This window comes from Tasmannia lanceolata, unplaced genomic scaffold (assembly GCF_043159265.1).
Source record: "Tasmannia lanceolata isolate RefF3 unplaced genomic scaffold, GAP_Taslan_0.1 ptg000016l, whole genome shotgun sequence".
NCBI lineage: Eukaryota > Viridiplantae > Streptophyta > Magnoliopsida > Canellales > Winteraceae > Tasmannia > Tasmannia lanceolata.
The window spans coordinates 7434545-7450630 of record NW_027518693.1 but is presented as its reverse complement, the minus strand read 5'-3'; the positions used below and the strand labels follow the sequence as shown (position 1 = coordinate 7450630).

The 16086-nt window shown below is 40.9% G+C and overlaps 1 protein-coding gene across 1 annotated transcript; it reads right to left on the bottom strand.

Annotated features, from left to right (window-relative positions):
* Positions 1-474: 474 nt before the first annotated feature.
* LOC143849171 (uncharacterized) lies at positions 475-3998 on the bottom strand. Its single transcript, XM_077358221.1, has 3 exons — positions 3973-3998; positions 3203-3622; positions 475-1440 (listed from the first exon to the last, which is right to left on the bottom strand). The coding sequence occupies exons 2-3, from the start codon at positions 3606-3608 to the stop codon at positions 758-760; spliced, it is 1089 nt and encodes a 362-aa protein (XP_077214336.1). The 5' UTR covers positions 3609-3622; positions 3973-3998; the 3' UTR covers positions 475-757.
* Positions 3999-16086: the final 12088 nt, after the last annotated feature.

Here is a 16086-nt window from a genome sequence, read left to right as displayed (position 1 = left end):
GCAGGACCCCTACCAGAATTATAAAAAAGAAAAAAAAAGACATTACAACCTGTGAGGCTGTGATAAGAAGAGCCAGTGGCATCTTTCATTACAATCTCACTCAAGAGAGGGGAAATAAGGGATGGTTGAATGTTATCTCCTTTGATAGGGCAATCAGCTTTAGAGAGGAAGTCCGCAGCACCATTTGCTTCTCCACATGTGGATCAGCTTCCATTCCTCAAAATTTTGAAGTATTGCTTTTATGTGTGTTAGAATATGTGAGAGCCACCGTTGGATTAGGTATAGATCTCACCGTTAGATCTTCTTGTGGGAGATTAGGCAAGTTGGTTAATGAGGCAACCCACTAGAATAGGCGGCTAGATTTAATTAGTAAGTAGATTAGATTAGAATATTCCATCATTATCTCTTTCCATAGTCTGCTTGATCTCTTTCTATGTTTATCATGCATGTACTCAATATAAGCACACCATGAGCTCAATTGTAAATCATCCAAGAGTTAGTGAAATCTTCTCTTAATTTTACAATGTGTTCCAGGATTGGCGCTCTTCATTCGATCATTGATTATCTACATATTCTTAAAAAACTTTTAAGTCATACTCAAGATTCATAGACCTATCACTCCAAAAAAGAACCCACTTTAAAGATCTAACCTTCAATAATCCCAAACCACAACCTATGTCTGAGTCTCTAACCACTACTTTAAGAAGCTAAAGTCCCAACATCCCCCAATTATTAATGACACCCCACCAAACAAACATCAAACATTCCTACAACTCTCCATCGGTTTCTCCACAGAATTAGCCACGCTCACACAAGACTCCCCACTCCCATCTCCCGCCGGTAACCCATTCTCACCGCCAGCCACCTCCCCCTTCTCCTCCACGATAACGTCTGCCACCACCACTGGCCCCTTATCTTTTCCGGCGTTAATCGAAGCCGAAGCCGCCACCGCCCTTAGTAACAAAGCAAGCCCACAAGTATTAAATTTCCAAAATCTTACAGCACCGGCCAACATCTGACGACCGTTGAACGTACACCCGCCGCAGGCAGACGCCTTAATGCTCCGGCCGGCGGTCTCTACAGCTCTGACTACTTCCACGTAGGCGTGGATGCTGGCGTATGCTGACTTGGCATGGATTGTGGGCCCCATCGTGTCCACGTGGAAGTCGTAATTAATGGCCCCACGAACGAGTGCTTTTGAAACTAGCTTTGATATTGCCGACATTCTTATGGCTCTTTGTGTTCTGTTGCTGAGGTCGACCGTACCGGCCGATACGTTTGTGAATGATCTATCGGCCGATACTTTCGTCATCGCGTCTCTGATGCCCATATTTTCGAGGAGTTCGTTGCTTCGTTTCACGATCTTTGATGAGGCCCATGTCCAAAACTCGGTTTCGGTTCCCGTTTTTGTTTCGGATTCGGCCATGCAAAAAGTTGTATCTGCAATTAAGAAATGAACTGTGACTGACAAAACTACCCTTGATTAAAATGGTTAAATTTCATTGTAGTCTTTAGAAAATCTACTGCCTCATAAGGGGTAATTTTGACATTTTGTTTTAATCGGACATTGTCCACTCCCTTTTGCTTGTCTTTTCCTTTGGAAACACATTTGGTTTGATTTGGTTTGCTTTTTCCATGAAAAGGGGTTTTGTAATATCATTTATCAATCACAAAATATGAAAGGAAATGATATAATCTTCCCTCTTTTTTTTTTTACTTGGGAGGGCCCCTCTATTTATGACTACTCTTTTACACTATAGGCTCTGGTCACTTGTTTTCCCGAGAACGGAAAAGAAAAGGTTTCTCGAGAATCTGACGTGGAATTAGGAAAAGAAATCCAGGGAAACTGTGTAGGAAAAGGTTTCCCGCGCCTGTTCACGTGCGCAGGAACTGTGCAGGAAAAGGTTTTCCGAGAAACTGTTTGGCCATATTTTTTCACTAATTTTCTCGGAAAAGCAAATCCGACTATTCGACCAAAATAGTGGAATTTGGTTTCCCACACTTAAGAGTAAAGAGACATTTCCATGTCATTATTTGACATTTTTTCACCTAAGCTTGTTACTTTCTGAGGAAAGCAAATGAACATCAGTATTCTGTATTGTCATGGTCTTGTCAAGGAAAAAGGAGGCTGTTTTCCAAGAATTTGCTTTCACGGGAATGCAAGTGAACAGAGCCAGGGCCAGATAAAAAATGGGGCGAATATATCATTTTCCCTATATTAAAAAGAAGAGATTTGCTAAGCTCCATCGCAAAAGTCTTTTCGAGGTTGGTCTCTCGCAATTCAGACGAGCCACGAAAAGCAAACTATTACTCAACACCTCCTCTTTTGATAAATAAACCCATCTCTTTATTATAGGGTTCCTTTCTTTCTTTGCATGCTACATAACGACAAGTCCCGAGGACTAGTAATAGCCAATGGGGAGAAGTGAAGGACCTTTTGAATTGACCAAAATATCCCTAAAGAGAAACTGCATGGTGAGCTTATGGTCCATAAAATGTAGTGAGGGTAGGGGTATAATGGGTAATTTGTTTCATAAGTCATAACTAATGAGAAAGTGATGACGTGATGTTCTCAATCATCCTCTTTCCTCAAGATATTTTGGTATTCACACAACTTCATCCCATTGGCTCTTACGATTCTCAAGTAGTCGTCAGTTTAGCCTCCAGTGAGAGAAACTTAAATAGTTAAATATAAAGGGAGGGTTGTGGATATCAAATCAAGGGGCCTTTTTTGTCATTGTCCGAAATACCCAAATATATGCTACCTAATTTAGAAATACTAAAATACCTAAACAAAATCTCATTAAATTTTTTTTTTTTTCTGAAGGGACGCAAACTGCTCGAAAATTTTGAAAAACCAAAATACCCATTACTTCTCATATTGACGAAAATACCCCTCAGAGTACAAAATCAAATTCATTCGTACTTTTTTCAGAAGCCTTGATCTGCTATGCAACAAAAACAAAAAACAAAGGCTACTGATACTGACACTGCCATGTTTTGATAATGACACTAACTCATCCTGTTTTTAACCATTTAAACAGCTATCAAAGGTTATTGTAGTTCCCAAATAGCTTTCAGAATCCAGTCAAAAGGAAAAGACAAGCTGGGTTTGTGCAACTATCAAAACATGCTCGGGCCAATATCAGTGTCCAAAACAAAACACCAAATTCTAAACAAACAGAAGAGAAAAGAAACTCACCATCTTCTTTTCCCGAACAATCTTCATAAACAGAGTATTTCATCAGAATCCATTCGAGTTTCTTCAAATCTCCCTCCGAACAGCTCTCTGGCAATGTCAATCCATACACAAACGCCGGGAGAGCAAATGAGAATCGCCTAGGGCCCACTCTGAGAACAGGGGAGTCTTTAGCTACGGGCCATTGATGCTCATCAACCAAGCAAATGGTGAGAAAAAGCGGGCTTTCGGTCTGATTAACGGCCCGAATAGCAAATTCTCCTGCCCGAATGGAAATAGCCCTGGAATCTCCACCCCCCATTACTGCCAGCTCAGCACCCAAAATCCTCTTCATTTCCGTGTCCGTACCGGTTGGAAATTCTACCACACTCTCTACGTTCAACAGCATGCTCGAAGATTCCTCTTCCATTTTGGTGTTAGTTTCTGCATGAAAATAGAGGGTGTTAGTATTGTTATTTTAGGTAAAAATAAGGGTTATTGTAGAACATTCGAAAATTCTATGTGAGAAGGAAACTTGAGAAAATAAGATATGGGTTTTTTGTGTAGAGTTTATGAATGTGTTTAAAATGTTGTTTGAAGAAGAAGAAGAAGAAGAAGAGATAGGTGTGTGTGGGGGTGTAGTTTATAGAAAATGGGTAGAGGAGATTGAAGGGGAAATGTGAGGAAGAGGGATAGAAAATGAGAAAATAGAAATGGGTTTTCTCTAGAATAAGAAAATAAAAATGGGTTTTCCCTAGAATGAGAAAATAAAAATGAGTTTTCTCTAGAATTACCAGAGAGAGAGAGAGAGAGAGAGAGAGAGAGGTTTGAATGGATTGGAGGAAGACTTGGAGGGAGGAGAATAAATAGAGGGAGAAGAAAAGGAAGGAAAATGCGTGGCGTAGAGTTACTAATTGCGTGGTTAGCATGCATTTGATGATGTTTACGACCCTTGACACATGGCCTTACAGAGAGAGGGAAAGAGGCATGCATGCAAAAGAGCCAGAGGCTTAGGGAGATTGAGATGGGAGGGCTATTTTGGTAAGAAGGGAGGGTATTTTGGTAAAGAAAAGAGTAAAAAGAGAAAAACCAGGTTTAAGGTAATGTAATGTAGGCACAGTCCCCACGTGCCAAGGTGCTGTCTATTTTACCCGAAAATAAGGGTTGTGTTGGCTGTGTGCATGCAATATTAGTTGGGTCAGATTCTTCCATTTCAGGAAGAAGGAAAACGGTTCCACTGCCCACACCATAGTACCTCCTCATTCTTGAAAACTTTTCCAATTTTGTAAAACGCTTAAGAGGTATTCTTAACTGAAGGGCACACTTGCAAATAATAGGGTGAAAGGGCGCCCCCATTGGCTACAAATCACCAAAGTGTATTAATACTCTTTGGCTTTCGCCCATCATAAATGCATGATGGTGACCTGCAGCCAATGGGGGCTCCCTTTCACCCAATTTTTGCAAGGGCGCCCCAGACCAGCCACCTCATTGAATGAAGACAACAGCTTTTGTCTCCATTCACGAGGTGGGTAGTCTGACATGCGATGACCAGCCACAAAATGCCTTTTGTGATGGACGCTAGCAATTCTCTAATTATTAAAAGGGATTATTTCACCTTTATAGGTGCTGAGAATGAGGGAAGCCAAAAAAATCTCAAAAATCTTATTTGGCCACCTGACTTTCAATGCCCATTTTCATAATTTTTACCTTCTATTTTGACTAAAATATGAGATTCTTTGGAGCTATTCAGTGCTGATTTTCATTAATATATTTCCAACTGTTTAGGGCGTGTTCAGCAAGGCTAGGTAAAAAGGGTGTATTCCGATTTCTTAGATGCGGAGAATGAAAAAAGCAAACAATCTTTGTAAATCCCAATCGGTTATGCAACCTCCAAAGCCTGTTTCTATCCGTTAACTTACCAACTTCTCTAAAAGCTTAAGCTGTTGGAGAAATGCATTATTTATCTTTTATACTCTAACACTATCTTTCTACTTTTTTTATGCGACTAAATAATGAGGTTCTTCGGAGCGACTCGGAAGTGCTTCAGAGATTCCCGTTACTCTATTTCTACCCGCGTTTTCGGGAGAGCATGGGAAGCCTTGCCGAACATTTTCATAATTATACTAGAGAATGGTATTCTGGTAAATTATAGGACAGAGGTAAATTATCTAATCAATGTCATTGCTATTAAGGCCGTTATTAGCGGCCGGTTGTGGTAAATTATACTAGAATTCTGGTAAATTGTAGGAAAATACTTGCGAAATTGAGTGTTGTTCTGAAAATAAAAAATGAAAGTAAAATGACCAAATTGCCCTTATTTAAGGGTTAAATTTTCTAATCAATGTCATTGCTATTAAGGCCGTTATTAGCGGCTGGTTGTGACAAACTCTGACAGGGGGTCTCTCTGGAAATTATGGAGTCAGAGGGAAGTCTGGTCGTGGAAAAGTAGCTTGCCAGCTGCCAGAAAATCGATAAAAATATTCATTAGATTTCTGGCATTTAATAGGACACAATTTACTGGCCAAACTTTGTTGCGCTGCCCTATTGGTCATGTGGAAAGATTTTGATCGGTAGGGTTGTTAGATAATATTTTAAAATTTTGCCCCTAGAACATGGGTATTTTGATTATTTCTTTTGAAGCAAGATTCATCACACACATACGATTCATGTCCTCCTCCTTGTTTTCACGAGCATGTGTCATTAGGGCTGCAACAGGGTAGGGTTGGGTTGGGTCTGGTTTTTCAAAACCCTAGTCCAGCCCTAGAACCCATTATCTTGACCCTGACTCTAGTCAGGGCCGAAAAACCTCAACCCATTGCCCGCTCTACAGGGCTCAGTGCTGGCCCTGGCCCACCCTGATTGGGCAGGGCCGGCACTAATTGAACCTAGTGCAAATACCTGTTAAGAGTGCCAAAAATAAAGCAACCACTTATCATATAGAACAAAATGATTAATAAACAGAGAAAGGGAACAAAATAAGATAATATGAATTCAACAACATGACGGGCAATAGAGACAATTAATAATAATAATCTAAAGAAATATCAATCCAAGATAATAGAAAACATTAGCAAAAGAAACATGCACAGATGATTCAATTCTATAATAGAAAACTTAGGGTCGGGCCGGGTCAAGGTACCCGAGGCATTAACCCAGAACCCAATCCGACCTGAGTCAGGGTCTAAAATAATGAACCCTGACCCGCCCTCAAGGTTGGAAAATCCAGCCCTGGCCCTGTTCGGGCTCAAGGCTGACAGGGCCAAACTTGCACCCCTATGTGTCATGGTACTATGAACCCATTTTTTGGAGCGACTCAGAGTTGGTTCTAAAGATTTTCAATAATACATTTCCACCCGTTTAATCAGGCGATAATGGGAAGCCTAACAGACCCATAATTATACCAGAGAATGATTTTCATATAAATTATTGAAAAAACCTTCCAAAATTTGATTCTGTATGAAGATAAAAATTGATGCAATCAAAGAACTTGCCTAACATTTCGAGCTACATATCACTTAAAATTACATAAATCCCAAGTACGGAAACCAATTCATTTCCATCAATTTGGGGGGGCTATGTTTCGTAGTTTGAATTGTGGGAAACTTCAAAGATCTGAGAAGCATGGTTTTGAGAATATATGAAGATATTGGCAACTTTAAAAATTTAGAAACTTGTAAGATATGGAAAACACGGTCTCCACCAGTAGTTTTACTTTGTTTTCTAAGGTAGTTTGAAAAGGATTATAATTTTGCTATGGGAAACACTGTTTCCAATGGCGGATGTTGGAGCACGAGACAAACTGGCCACACTTCGAAGAAAAGTCGGCGATCTGACGGCCTAGATTCTCCACTTGGAGCCCAAGTGAACCATTTTCATGATAGGGTACGAATTCATGCTCTAGTGAATCCGCGTGAAAGAGACAACAGTAGTTGAGAATCCGTACTGAGAATGGAGATGCCCAAGTTTCTTGGAGGCTTCTTCATGAAAGAGTTCTTCAATTGGTTCTACACGATGGAAAGAATTTTCTAGTTCAAAGGGTATCCAATCCACAAGTAAGTTGAACTTGTCGCTTTGAAGTTGAGGGGACGAGTCATAGCATGGTGGGTGCAACTGGGATTGATATGATCGCGTTGAGGAAAGTCCAAAATCCACACATGGGAGAAGATGTAGAAGAAAATGAGAGACCACAATTCAATCGATGACTACACCAACGAATTCTATCAACTTGTCACCTATAACAAATTGGCAGAAAGTGAAGAGCAAATGGTGGAGAGATATACTGGTGGATTGAGACCTTAAATGCAAGATATTCTTAATATGTATACATTTTGGATAGGGGTAGCAATTAAACCCGCGGAAACGGGGATACGCCCCGCCCTGGGCAAGGATTCCCCAATTTAAGCGGGGGACGGGTACGGGGGTGGGGATTGCAGAAATTCTCCGAAGCGGGGATGGGGATGCCTTTGGCCCCGCCCCAACCCGTAATCCTCATCTATAAAATTACATAAATATCCCTATAAGTGGCTGTCTTTCCATAAATTGTTATAATTTTGTTTAGAAATTTGGATTCTTATTTAATAAGTGTTTAATTAGATTAAAAAAAGTATAAATTTTATTATAGAAAGGTGGGAAAGGGGTGGGAAATTTTAGATTTCCTCCTCGGGGCAGAGACGGGGAATGTTTCTTGAGGCGGGGACGGGGACAGGAGTGCAACATCCGGCCCCGCCCTGCCCCTTGCCATCCCTAATTCTGGACGGTTTTTAAAGTACTTCAGAAGGCGTCGGTTCTCGAGAAGGCCGGCTCATTAAAAGAGTATCTTCCTATTTATTAAATGCGAAGAATGATAAAAGCAAAGAATCTTAGTAAATCTCGGTCGGTTACTTGACTTGCAAAGCCCATCTCTGTCTTTTTTTCTACTTTTTTATGCAACTAAATAATGGGATTCTTTTAAAGCGACTTGGAATCACTTTCGGGATTCTCGTCACTCTATTTCTGCCTTCCTTCTCGGGAGAGAATGGGTAGCCTCGTTGAACACGCCCATTGGCTGAGAATGAGAAGCCTAGCCGAACATTCCCGTAATTAATTCCATAGAATGGTATTCAGATAAATTATATTTTGGATCATTTTTCCAACGTTCAATAAACCACCGTTCATAGGCCAAACTTTCTTGCGACGTGTAAAAAGAACTTTGATCGTTTTATCTTACTATGGCTACGATCTGATCCTGCCAATGGGGAATAAACGTTGGCCCTGTCAACTTGTACTACGAGAAACTAGTTTCAACCCGTGACGTCGGTACAATAGTGGTTTTGTTTTATGGTATTTCGATGCCCCCGGGCTTAGTACCGATTTTTGTTTTGTGGTATTTTGTACCCCCGTTCAGCCAACTTAATAGTGATTTTTGGTACTTCGGTTCACCTGTCTTTTGTTACTTTGGTACCTCTGACACCATTGATATTTGATATGTGACCATAGCCTATGCACATTGAGATTATTAGTTTTTGTATATGCTTATGTTTAACTTCGTCTTAGTTTTATCAGCTTTGATGAAAAACATGGATTTCTGATATTATGTTTTGTGCCCCCATCATTTTTTATCATGTTGTGCTTAAATATCCGTTTTAGCCTCTGTTCTTGGCATGCTCGGACCCAACTAGGGTAGTGTTATATTACTTAGAGGATTACAAGCTCACCCGTATTTTTTTTTATTTTCAAATTCTAAGACATGATTTTGCGTGGGATCAGGTAGAGTGCTCGCGTAGACTAGCACTTTATGAGATGTAGTTACTTGACGTTATTGTTTTATTTGATTCATGTGAATAATTATTTGTTTCGGACAATTCGAAGAACTGAAGGGTTTAAATTTACTAGTGGGATTGGAGAGTTGTAGCTTTTGACAGTTTAGTTTATTTGTAGAGATGCTTAGTTGCTCTGAGTAGTGCTCTAATTTACTAGGAATGATTTGCTAGAGTTGTATAAACTGTTTGATTATTAAAGCTTTGCGTGCTTGTGAAGTTCCACCTTGCAGGCATGCGCCGCCTGTCATGCCTTCTGGTCGGGGGCATGACAAAAAGTGGGTAAAAGGGCGCGAATTTATCATTTCACTATGTAATATACTTGTTACCAAAACCCAACTGACCCAAGTGTGGTATCTAACGTCGACCCATGTGTGCTATCTAAGGTTTGAAGATTAGAAAAAATCACGACAACAACTGGGTGTTTTTCTTTCAAGCCATAGAAAGTCATTCCTAGTGCAACTAAACAGTAAACATCATGGTAAAAACTTGCCTTTCCGAGGTGTTTAACCTTCATCGCAATTAAGTGTCGCTGGAAAATTAGCCGGTCACTTTTTTTGAGAATGGCTGATGTTAAAAAAAACATGTTTTTAGTGGGATTAATCTCAGCCTTCACAAAAAAGTAAAAAATGGATAGGGACCCATCTGACCAAGGTGAAAATTAGGGGTGCAACTCAGGTCGGGTCGGGTTTGGGCATAGATATAAGAACCCGAGTTGAGTTCGGTTTGATTTGGTTTGATACCCGACGTTTTTTTATATATTTATTTTTTTAATTTTTACTTTTACCTTTTGAAACTTAAAACTACATGCCTAAAATTTAGCTCTCCTTAATCCTAAAAGCGTCTCTTCCTTAACCTCTAAATTCGGCCAAGGCAAATATCCAGCGAGATCTCAGGCTCAGAGGTTCTTCTCTTAGCTAATAGTGATTCTCCCTGTTCCTAAACCTTCCACAGGAAGAAAAAAGGAAGACAACAAAAGAATCAGGTTCTTCTAATCTTCTCTCAGCTTCCTGTTTATAGCTATTCTCTCTTGAACTCATCTCTTTCTTCTCTTTCACCTCAAATTTTTATATATATGAGGAAAAGGATTGTGAGCTTGAGCGTTGGAACCTTATGGTGAGCTTGAGCTCTCAAACCAATGAGGCCCATATTGTTAGGATGATCCAAAGCATTCACTAGAAAGGGCCTTACATAGATAGGGTGTGTACAAAAAATCAGCTCCATAGGATCATCCCAACCCATCCATTTGTGGAGGTCAAAATGGACAGACCACAAATCTGCCCATTTTTGCCCTCCACTTTTAGAGGGGTTAGGATGATTCAATGGAGCTGACTTTTGGTACACACCCTATCTATGATAGGGCCTTGCAAATGAATGGTTTGGATCCTCACAGAAATTGTGGGACCCATGTGAATGGTGCACTCAAGCGAACCATTTGGTTCCAACGCTCAAGCGCACGAACATATTCCTATATATATATGTGCTAGATTGGATTATTGAAGTTACAAAAAGATGCATCGTTGAAATGTTTTTAATTAGGTGGAGGTGAAGAGGCATTCCTGAAAACACATTTGGGAATTATAGATCGATGGGTTCTGACCGTTCATAGGGCTTTGGTTGGGTGGAGAGAGAGAGAGAGAGAGAGAGAGAGAGAGAGAGAGAGAGAGGAAGGGGTGTGTTGGCTGAATTTTAGGAATTCACTGATTTGGAAAAATGTTGGTGTCAGTTTGTTTTAGGGGTTAAAGGAAGTGTTTTTTGGGAGCTAGAAAAAAAATGAAGTGGCATTTGGAATTATGGCTGTTACGTCAAAAAAAAATAAAAATGGTTGAATGCGGTTTGCAAAGGGAGTGCCACGTGGCACACCCTCCGCATACCACATCGAGCTTTATATATATGAGGAAAATGATTGTGAGCTTGAAGCTCATATAGCTTATATGAGCTTGAGGGCCCAAACACATATGGGCCCACATTGTTAGGATGATCCAAAACATTCATTTGAAAGGCCCTTACATAGATAGGGTGTGTACAAAAAATCGACTCCATAGGATCATCCTAACCCATCCAAAAGTGGAGGGCAAAATGGACAGACACCGTTTGCCACAAATCTGCTCATTTTTGCCCTCCACTTTTGGAGGGGTTAGGATGATCCAATGGAGCCGATTTTTGGTACACACCCTATCTATGATGGGGCCTTGCAAATGAATGTTTTGGATCACCACAAACAATGTGGGACCCATGTGTTTGGGCCCTCAAGCTCATATAAGCTATATGAGCTTCAAGCTCACAATCATTTTCCTATATATATATATATATATATATATATATATATATGAGGAATATGTTCGTGCGCTTGAGCGTTGGAACCAAATGGTGCGCTTGAGTGCACAATTCACATGGCTCCCACAATTTCTGTGAGGATCCAAACCATTCATTTGCAAGGCCCTATCATAGATAGGGTGTGTACCAAAAATCAGCTCCATTGAATCATCCTAGCCCCTCCAAAAGTGGAGGGCAAAAATGAGCAGATTTGTGGTCTGTCCATTTTGACCTCCACAAATGGATGGGTTGGGATGATCCTATAGAGCTGAAGCTCACCAAACTTATGGTGAGCTTGAGCTCTCAAACCAATGAGGCCCACATTGTTAGGATGATCCAAAGCATTCATTTGAAAGGCCCTTACATAGATGGGGTGTGTGCCAAAAATCAGCTCCATAGGATCATCCTAACCCATCCATTTGTGGAGGTCAAAATGGACAAACATTATTTGTCCACAAATCTGCCCATTTTTGTCCTCCACAAATGGAGGGGTTAGGATGATCCTATGGAGCTGTTTTTCGGTACACACCCTATTTATGATAGGGCCTTGCAAATGAATGGTTTGGATCACCACAGAAAATATGGGACTCATGTGATTGGGGCGCTTAAGCTCACCATAAGTTTGGTGAGACTTATGATGAGCTTAAGCTCACCAACACTTTCCTCTCTCTCTCTCTCTCTCTCTCTCTCTCTTTCTCTCTCTCTCTCTCTCTCTATATATATATATATAAGATGCTTTCCGGGCAAATCTAACCAGAAAGCATCCCTGTCTTGGCTATAGATTTTTAAGTTTCAGTAGCGGCTGGAGATGTTAAACAGTCAAGGCAAGTACCCATGTCTTGCCCATCCTCCATGCCCTAAGTATCGGGACAGTCGAGGCCAAAAAAAAACAAAAAACAAAAACTTATAAAATGTTTACTTAGGGCATGTGGTTGTGAACAATGTAATCTTGGGGTTGGGCCTGTAGCTCAATGGTTGAGGCTTTGTTTCTCAACTATGAGGTCGTAGGTTCGATCCCAGCTTACCTAACCAAAAATAATAATGTATTCTTAGGGCATGTTTTGATCTAGAGCCTAAAGGAAATAATAACTAGGTCAACCCGACCCGACTTGGGAAATCAAGTCTGGTTCGAGTTGGGATATATAGTATCTTTCGAGTCGGGCGGATTAACCACCATCGGGCTGAGAGTCGTATCAGGTCAGGTTATGGTTGGAGGATTAGACATTCAGGTTGGGATCGGATTGGCCTAAACCCGAACCAAGTTGCACCTAGTGGAAATGGACTCTTCCTATCTTTTCACCCCTTCTCTCCCCACCAAAGTGACTTTATTTCTAAAAAAAGACAAATGAAACAAGTGAAATTGTTGTAAAAATGCAGGAAAAGGGGGTGGAAATATCATTTCCCTTCAGGAAAAAGGATATTCTTCACAATCAATGAAATTTGTGCACACCATCAATAATTTTGAAAAAGTCGTTATCGATTCAAGATACTCTTATCATCATATAAACATCTTTTATTTTAATCTTTAGGGTACTTGAAACATGCTCTTAATGCGGAGACCTTCCAATCTCTTGATAAATCACCATACACATTGAAGCTCAGTGCATATATCATCTCCATATTTGTTGACATTGCCAATTTACTCTTGCTCCGCCTCCAAAATCAAGCCGCGCTCACACCAAGTTTCAGTGTATAATTTACACAATCACATCTCATTCTTAAATACATTACAGACAACTGGTAGAAAGAGAATATTAATGAAAACTCTTCCAATACATTACACTTGAATGGTTAAACGGGAACAAATTGTAAAGTGCTCAAAAGAGTCAAAACCACCTCATTTATCTACCGAATTTCGCATTTCACCCGGTTTTCCGGCAGAATTGAACGACGGAAAACTGCCCGGATGAATTTTCTTACCCATTCTCTTCATCGACTCGAAAATTTTCGGGCCGGGCTTTTTCTCTTCAGAGGTTTTGTGTTCTCTCTTTCCTTCTTTCTCTTCCATTATCTTCATCTTCTCTTTGTAGAGCTTCCTTTGGACGTAGGCTTCGGCGAAGGTGCCTCCCATCGTCGACATGGCCGGAAAACTGGAAATTAAGTTAAAAAACAGGCCGGAGATGTTGGGGTCAGATGTGTATATTGTTGAAAGCTTTTGGTGGAGGGATGGGTATTTATAGGATTCGGTTGGCTTGATGTCCAAGTTTTTATTAGTGTTGGTGGTGTCATGTGTGACGACTTTGGGTCTCTTTTGGCCGTCACCTTGGGTTGGAATGGAGGCTTGTCCAAATTTGGTTGTTATATTGACTTTTCTCATGGGTGCCATGTCCACATTCATTGTATGAAAAAAAAGAGGAGAACGGGCCTTTCTTGATTTCACCATCTATTTTGACTGAAAAAATGAGATTCTTCGAAGTTACCCAGTGTTAGTGATGAAGATTCTCATGGATACGATTTCCATGGCACGAGAAGGAGAAGCCTCGCTGAACATGACCATATAATGGTTTTCATACAAATTGTACGAAAACCCTTCCACCAAAATTGTTGCTTCTTCCTCCCCTCCCTCGCAGCTTTTCAAAGTTTGGAGCATTCCAACAACTCCTCCTAGAGTATGTGCCGGACAGATTTAGAAGACTTTGGGATTGGTTCACTTATAAAGGGCTGAAACAAAGATGATGGAATAGGATTAACATAAAGAGTTTCCTTGGGCATGAAAACAGGTGATGATTGGCTGGCTTATTAAAGAAGGTATAAGGTTGGGGAAAGATGAAGTAATGAAGTCGGCTGAAAATAGAAAAGAGAAGGTGAGTTTTTGGGACTATTTTGCAATGCTAGAACGTAGGAAAAGTAAAGGGAAATTTGAGGCAAACCTAGAGATAGGCGGCAACGAGCAAACAACAGATGGCATCGTTGATTTGGACGCCGTCTCATATCTTCCAATCTGGCCATTGATCTTCTTGATCTTGCCAGGTGCATTGCATCAACTACCCAGACTGACTTATGAAGATTCTCATCAATACGGTTTCCACTCTTTTTAGGTGCGAGAATTACAAGTATTGGTAGAACATGGCGATAGAATGGTTTTTGTATAAATTGTAGGAAAACTTTTCCAAAATTGTCGGACATATCTTGCTTCTTCCTTCCCTCCTTGCAGCTTTTCAAAGTTTGGAGCATTACAATTGCTCCAAGAGTTGTAGGAAAACTTTTCCAAAATTGTCGGACATATCTTGCTTCTTCCTTCCCTCCTTGCAGCTTTTCAAAGTTTGGAGCATTACAATTGCTCCAAGAGTGTGCGGGACAGCTTGCCAATACAGGATTTAGACGATTGATCACCTCCGTCATTGCCACACGCTTATTGTTGACCACTATGCCCGATGCTTATTGTTGACCACTATGCCCTTTGTGTGGTGGTGGATGAGATATTGGACCATATGTTTTTTCACTGTAGGTACTCTAGAGCGGTGTAGGTACTCTAGAGCAGTCTAGGCCAAAATTTTGGATCAATTCAGGAGCTCTTGGGTATTCCTAGCCAACATTTTTGAGCCTCTTGACAGTTGGTTTTCGTGTTGTGGCCTAACAAGGGAGGAATCTTATGGAAGCTTATATTGTTGGCCACTTTTTGAGTCCTTTGAAAATAGAGAAATGCTCGCACATTTTAGAATGTAGAAAAATGCGCATTCTTTTCTTCTTCGAAGATTGCTGCTTTAATCATGGGATAGAACCCTCCCGAACTTATTCTTCTTGTTCAAAGAACTATGAGATCTTCCCCATGGGAATTTTATCATCCTCGACGATACACTGGGGTTATCGAGATCTTTCCGGATGGGTTTTTTTCCATCCTCGAGGGTACACCATGGTTACCACGCCCCAGTTCTGATAGCACTTTTTGGGACCTGCGTAGAACTCACCCTTAAAAGCTAGCTGTTAAGGGAAGGATGCGCAAGTCCTTATAAGCCCATCGACCTCATCTAATCACTTTTCCGATGTGGGATCTTTGCTTTTGCTTGGAACCCCAACAATCTCCCCCTCCACGTGGAAGGAACATAGACATTCTCGTCCCTCCGAGCAGGAGCATTGTGGGAACTACGAGATCTTCTCCGACGTTATTTTACACAGTGTTTAAAAACTCGTTGACAAGACAAGGAATTCGCTCAAGTCGACAAGGATTTTTATTGGCCGCGTTCCGCATTGCACTACATCTGCATTCTGCGTTTTGCTCTGCAGAGTCAATTAAAACTCCTTTGGCTCTCCTGAGTTATGACAACGTCAACCGCATTCTTGGCCGCGTCCGTGCGGAGTCGGCAAGAATTTTTCTTGGCAGCATTCCACGTCACATTCGCATTTTTAAACACTGGTTTTACCATCCTAAAAGATACACCGTGGCTACCGAGATCTTCTATGATGAAATTTCACCATCCTCGAAGGTACATCCGGGGTTAACATGCCCCTGCTGTCGTACCACCTGTTGGGACCTGGGTAGAACTCACCCTTAAAAGCTAGCCGTTAAGGGGAGAGTGCCCAAGCCTTTATATGCCCATTCACACGTCTCTTCACTTTTCGGACGCGACGTGAGATCTTTGCTTTTGCATGGAACCCCCAAGAGTTTAACCTCCATCCCAATTAAGTGGGTCGCCCGAAAATCAGCCATTCACTGTTTTTGTGAATGACTGAGATTAAAAAAAAAATATGTTTTTTAGTGGGATTAATCAAAGCCCTTAACAAAAAAGCGAAAGTAAGATTTTCAAGGGATCCGCTCAGTTGGATCGAAGTGGACCGAGGTGAAAACGGACTCTTTCC

Bases quoted from the DNA above. Each gene is read 5' to 3' on its own strand.
- LOC143849171 (XM_077358221.1), bottom strand. From the start codon at position 3,608: ATGGAAGAGGAATCTTCGAGCATGCTGTTGAACGTAGAGAGTGTGGTA. The intron at 1,441-3,202 runs GTGAGTTTCTTT...TCTTAATTGCAG, and splicing joins TTGTTCGGGAAAAGAAGATG to ATACAACTTTTTGCATGGCC.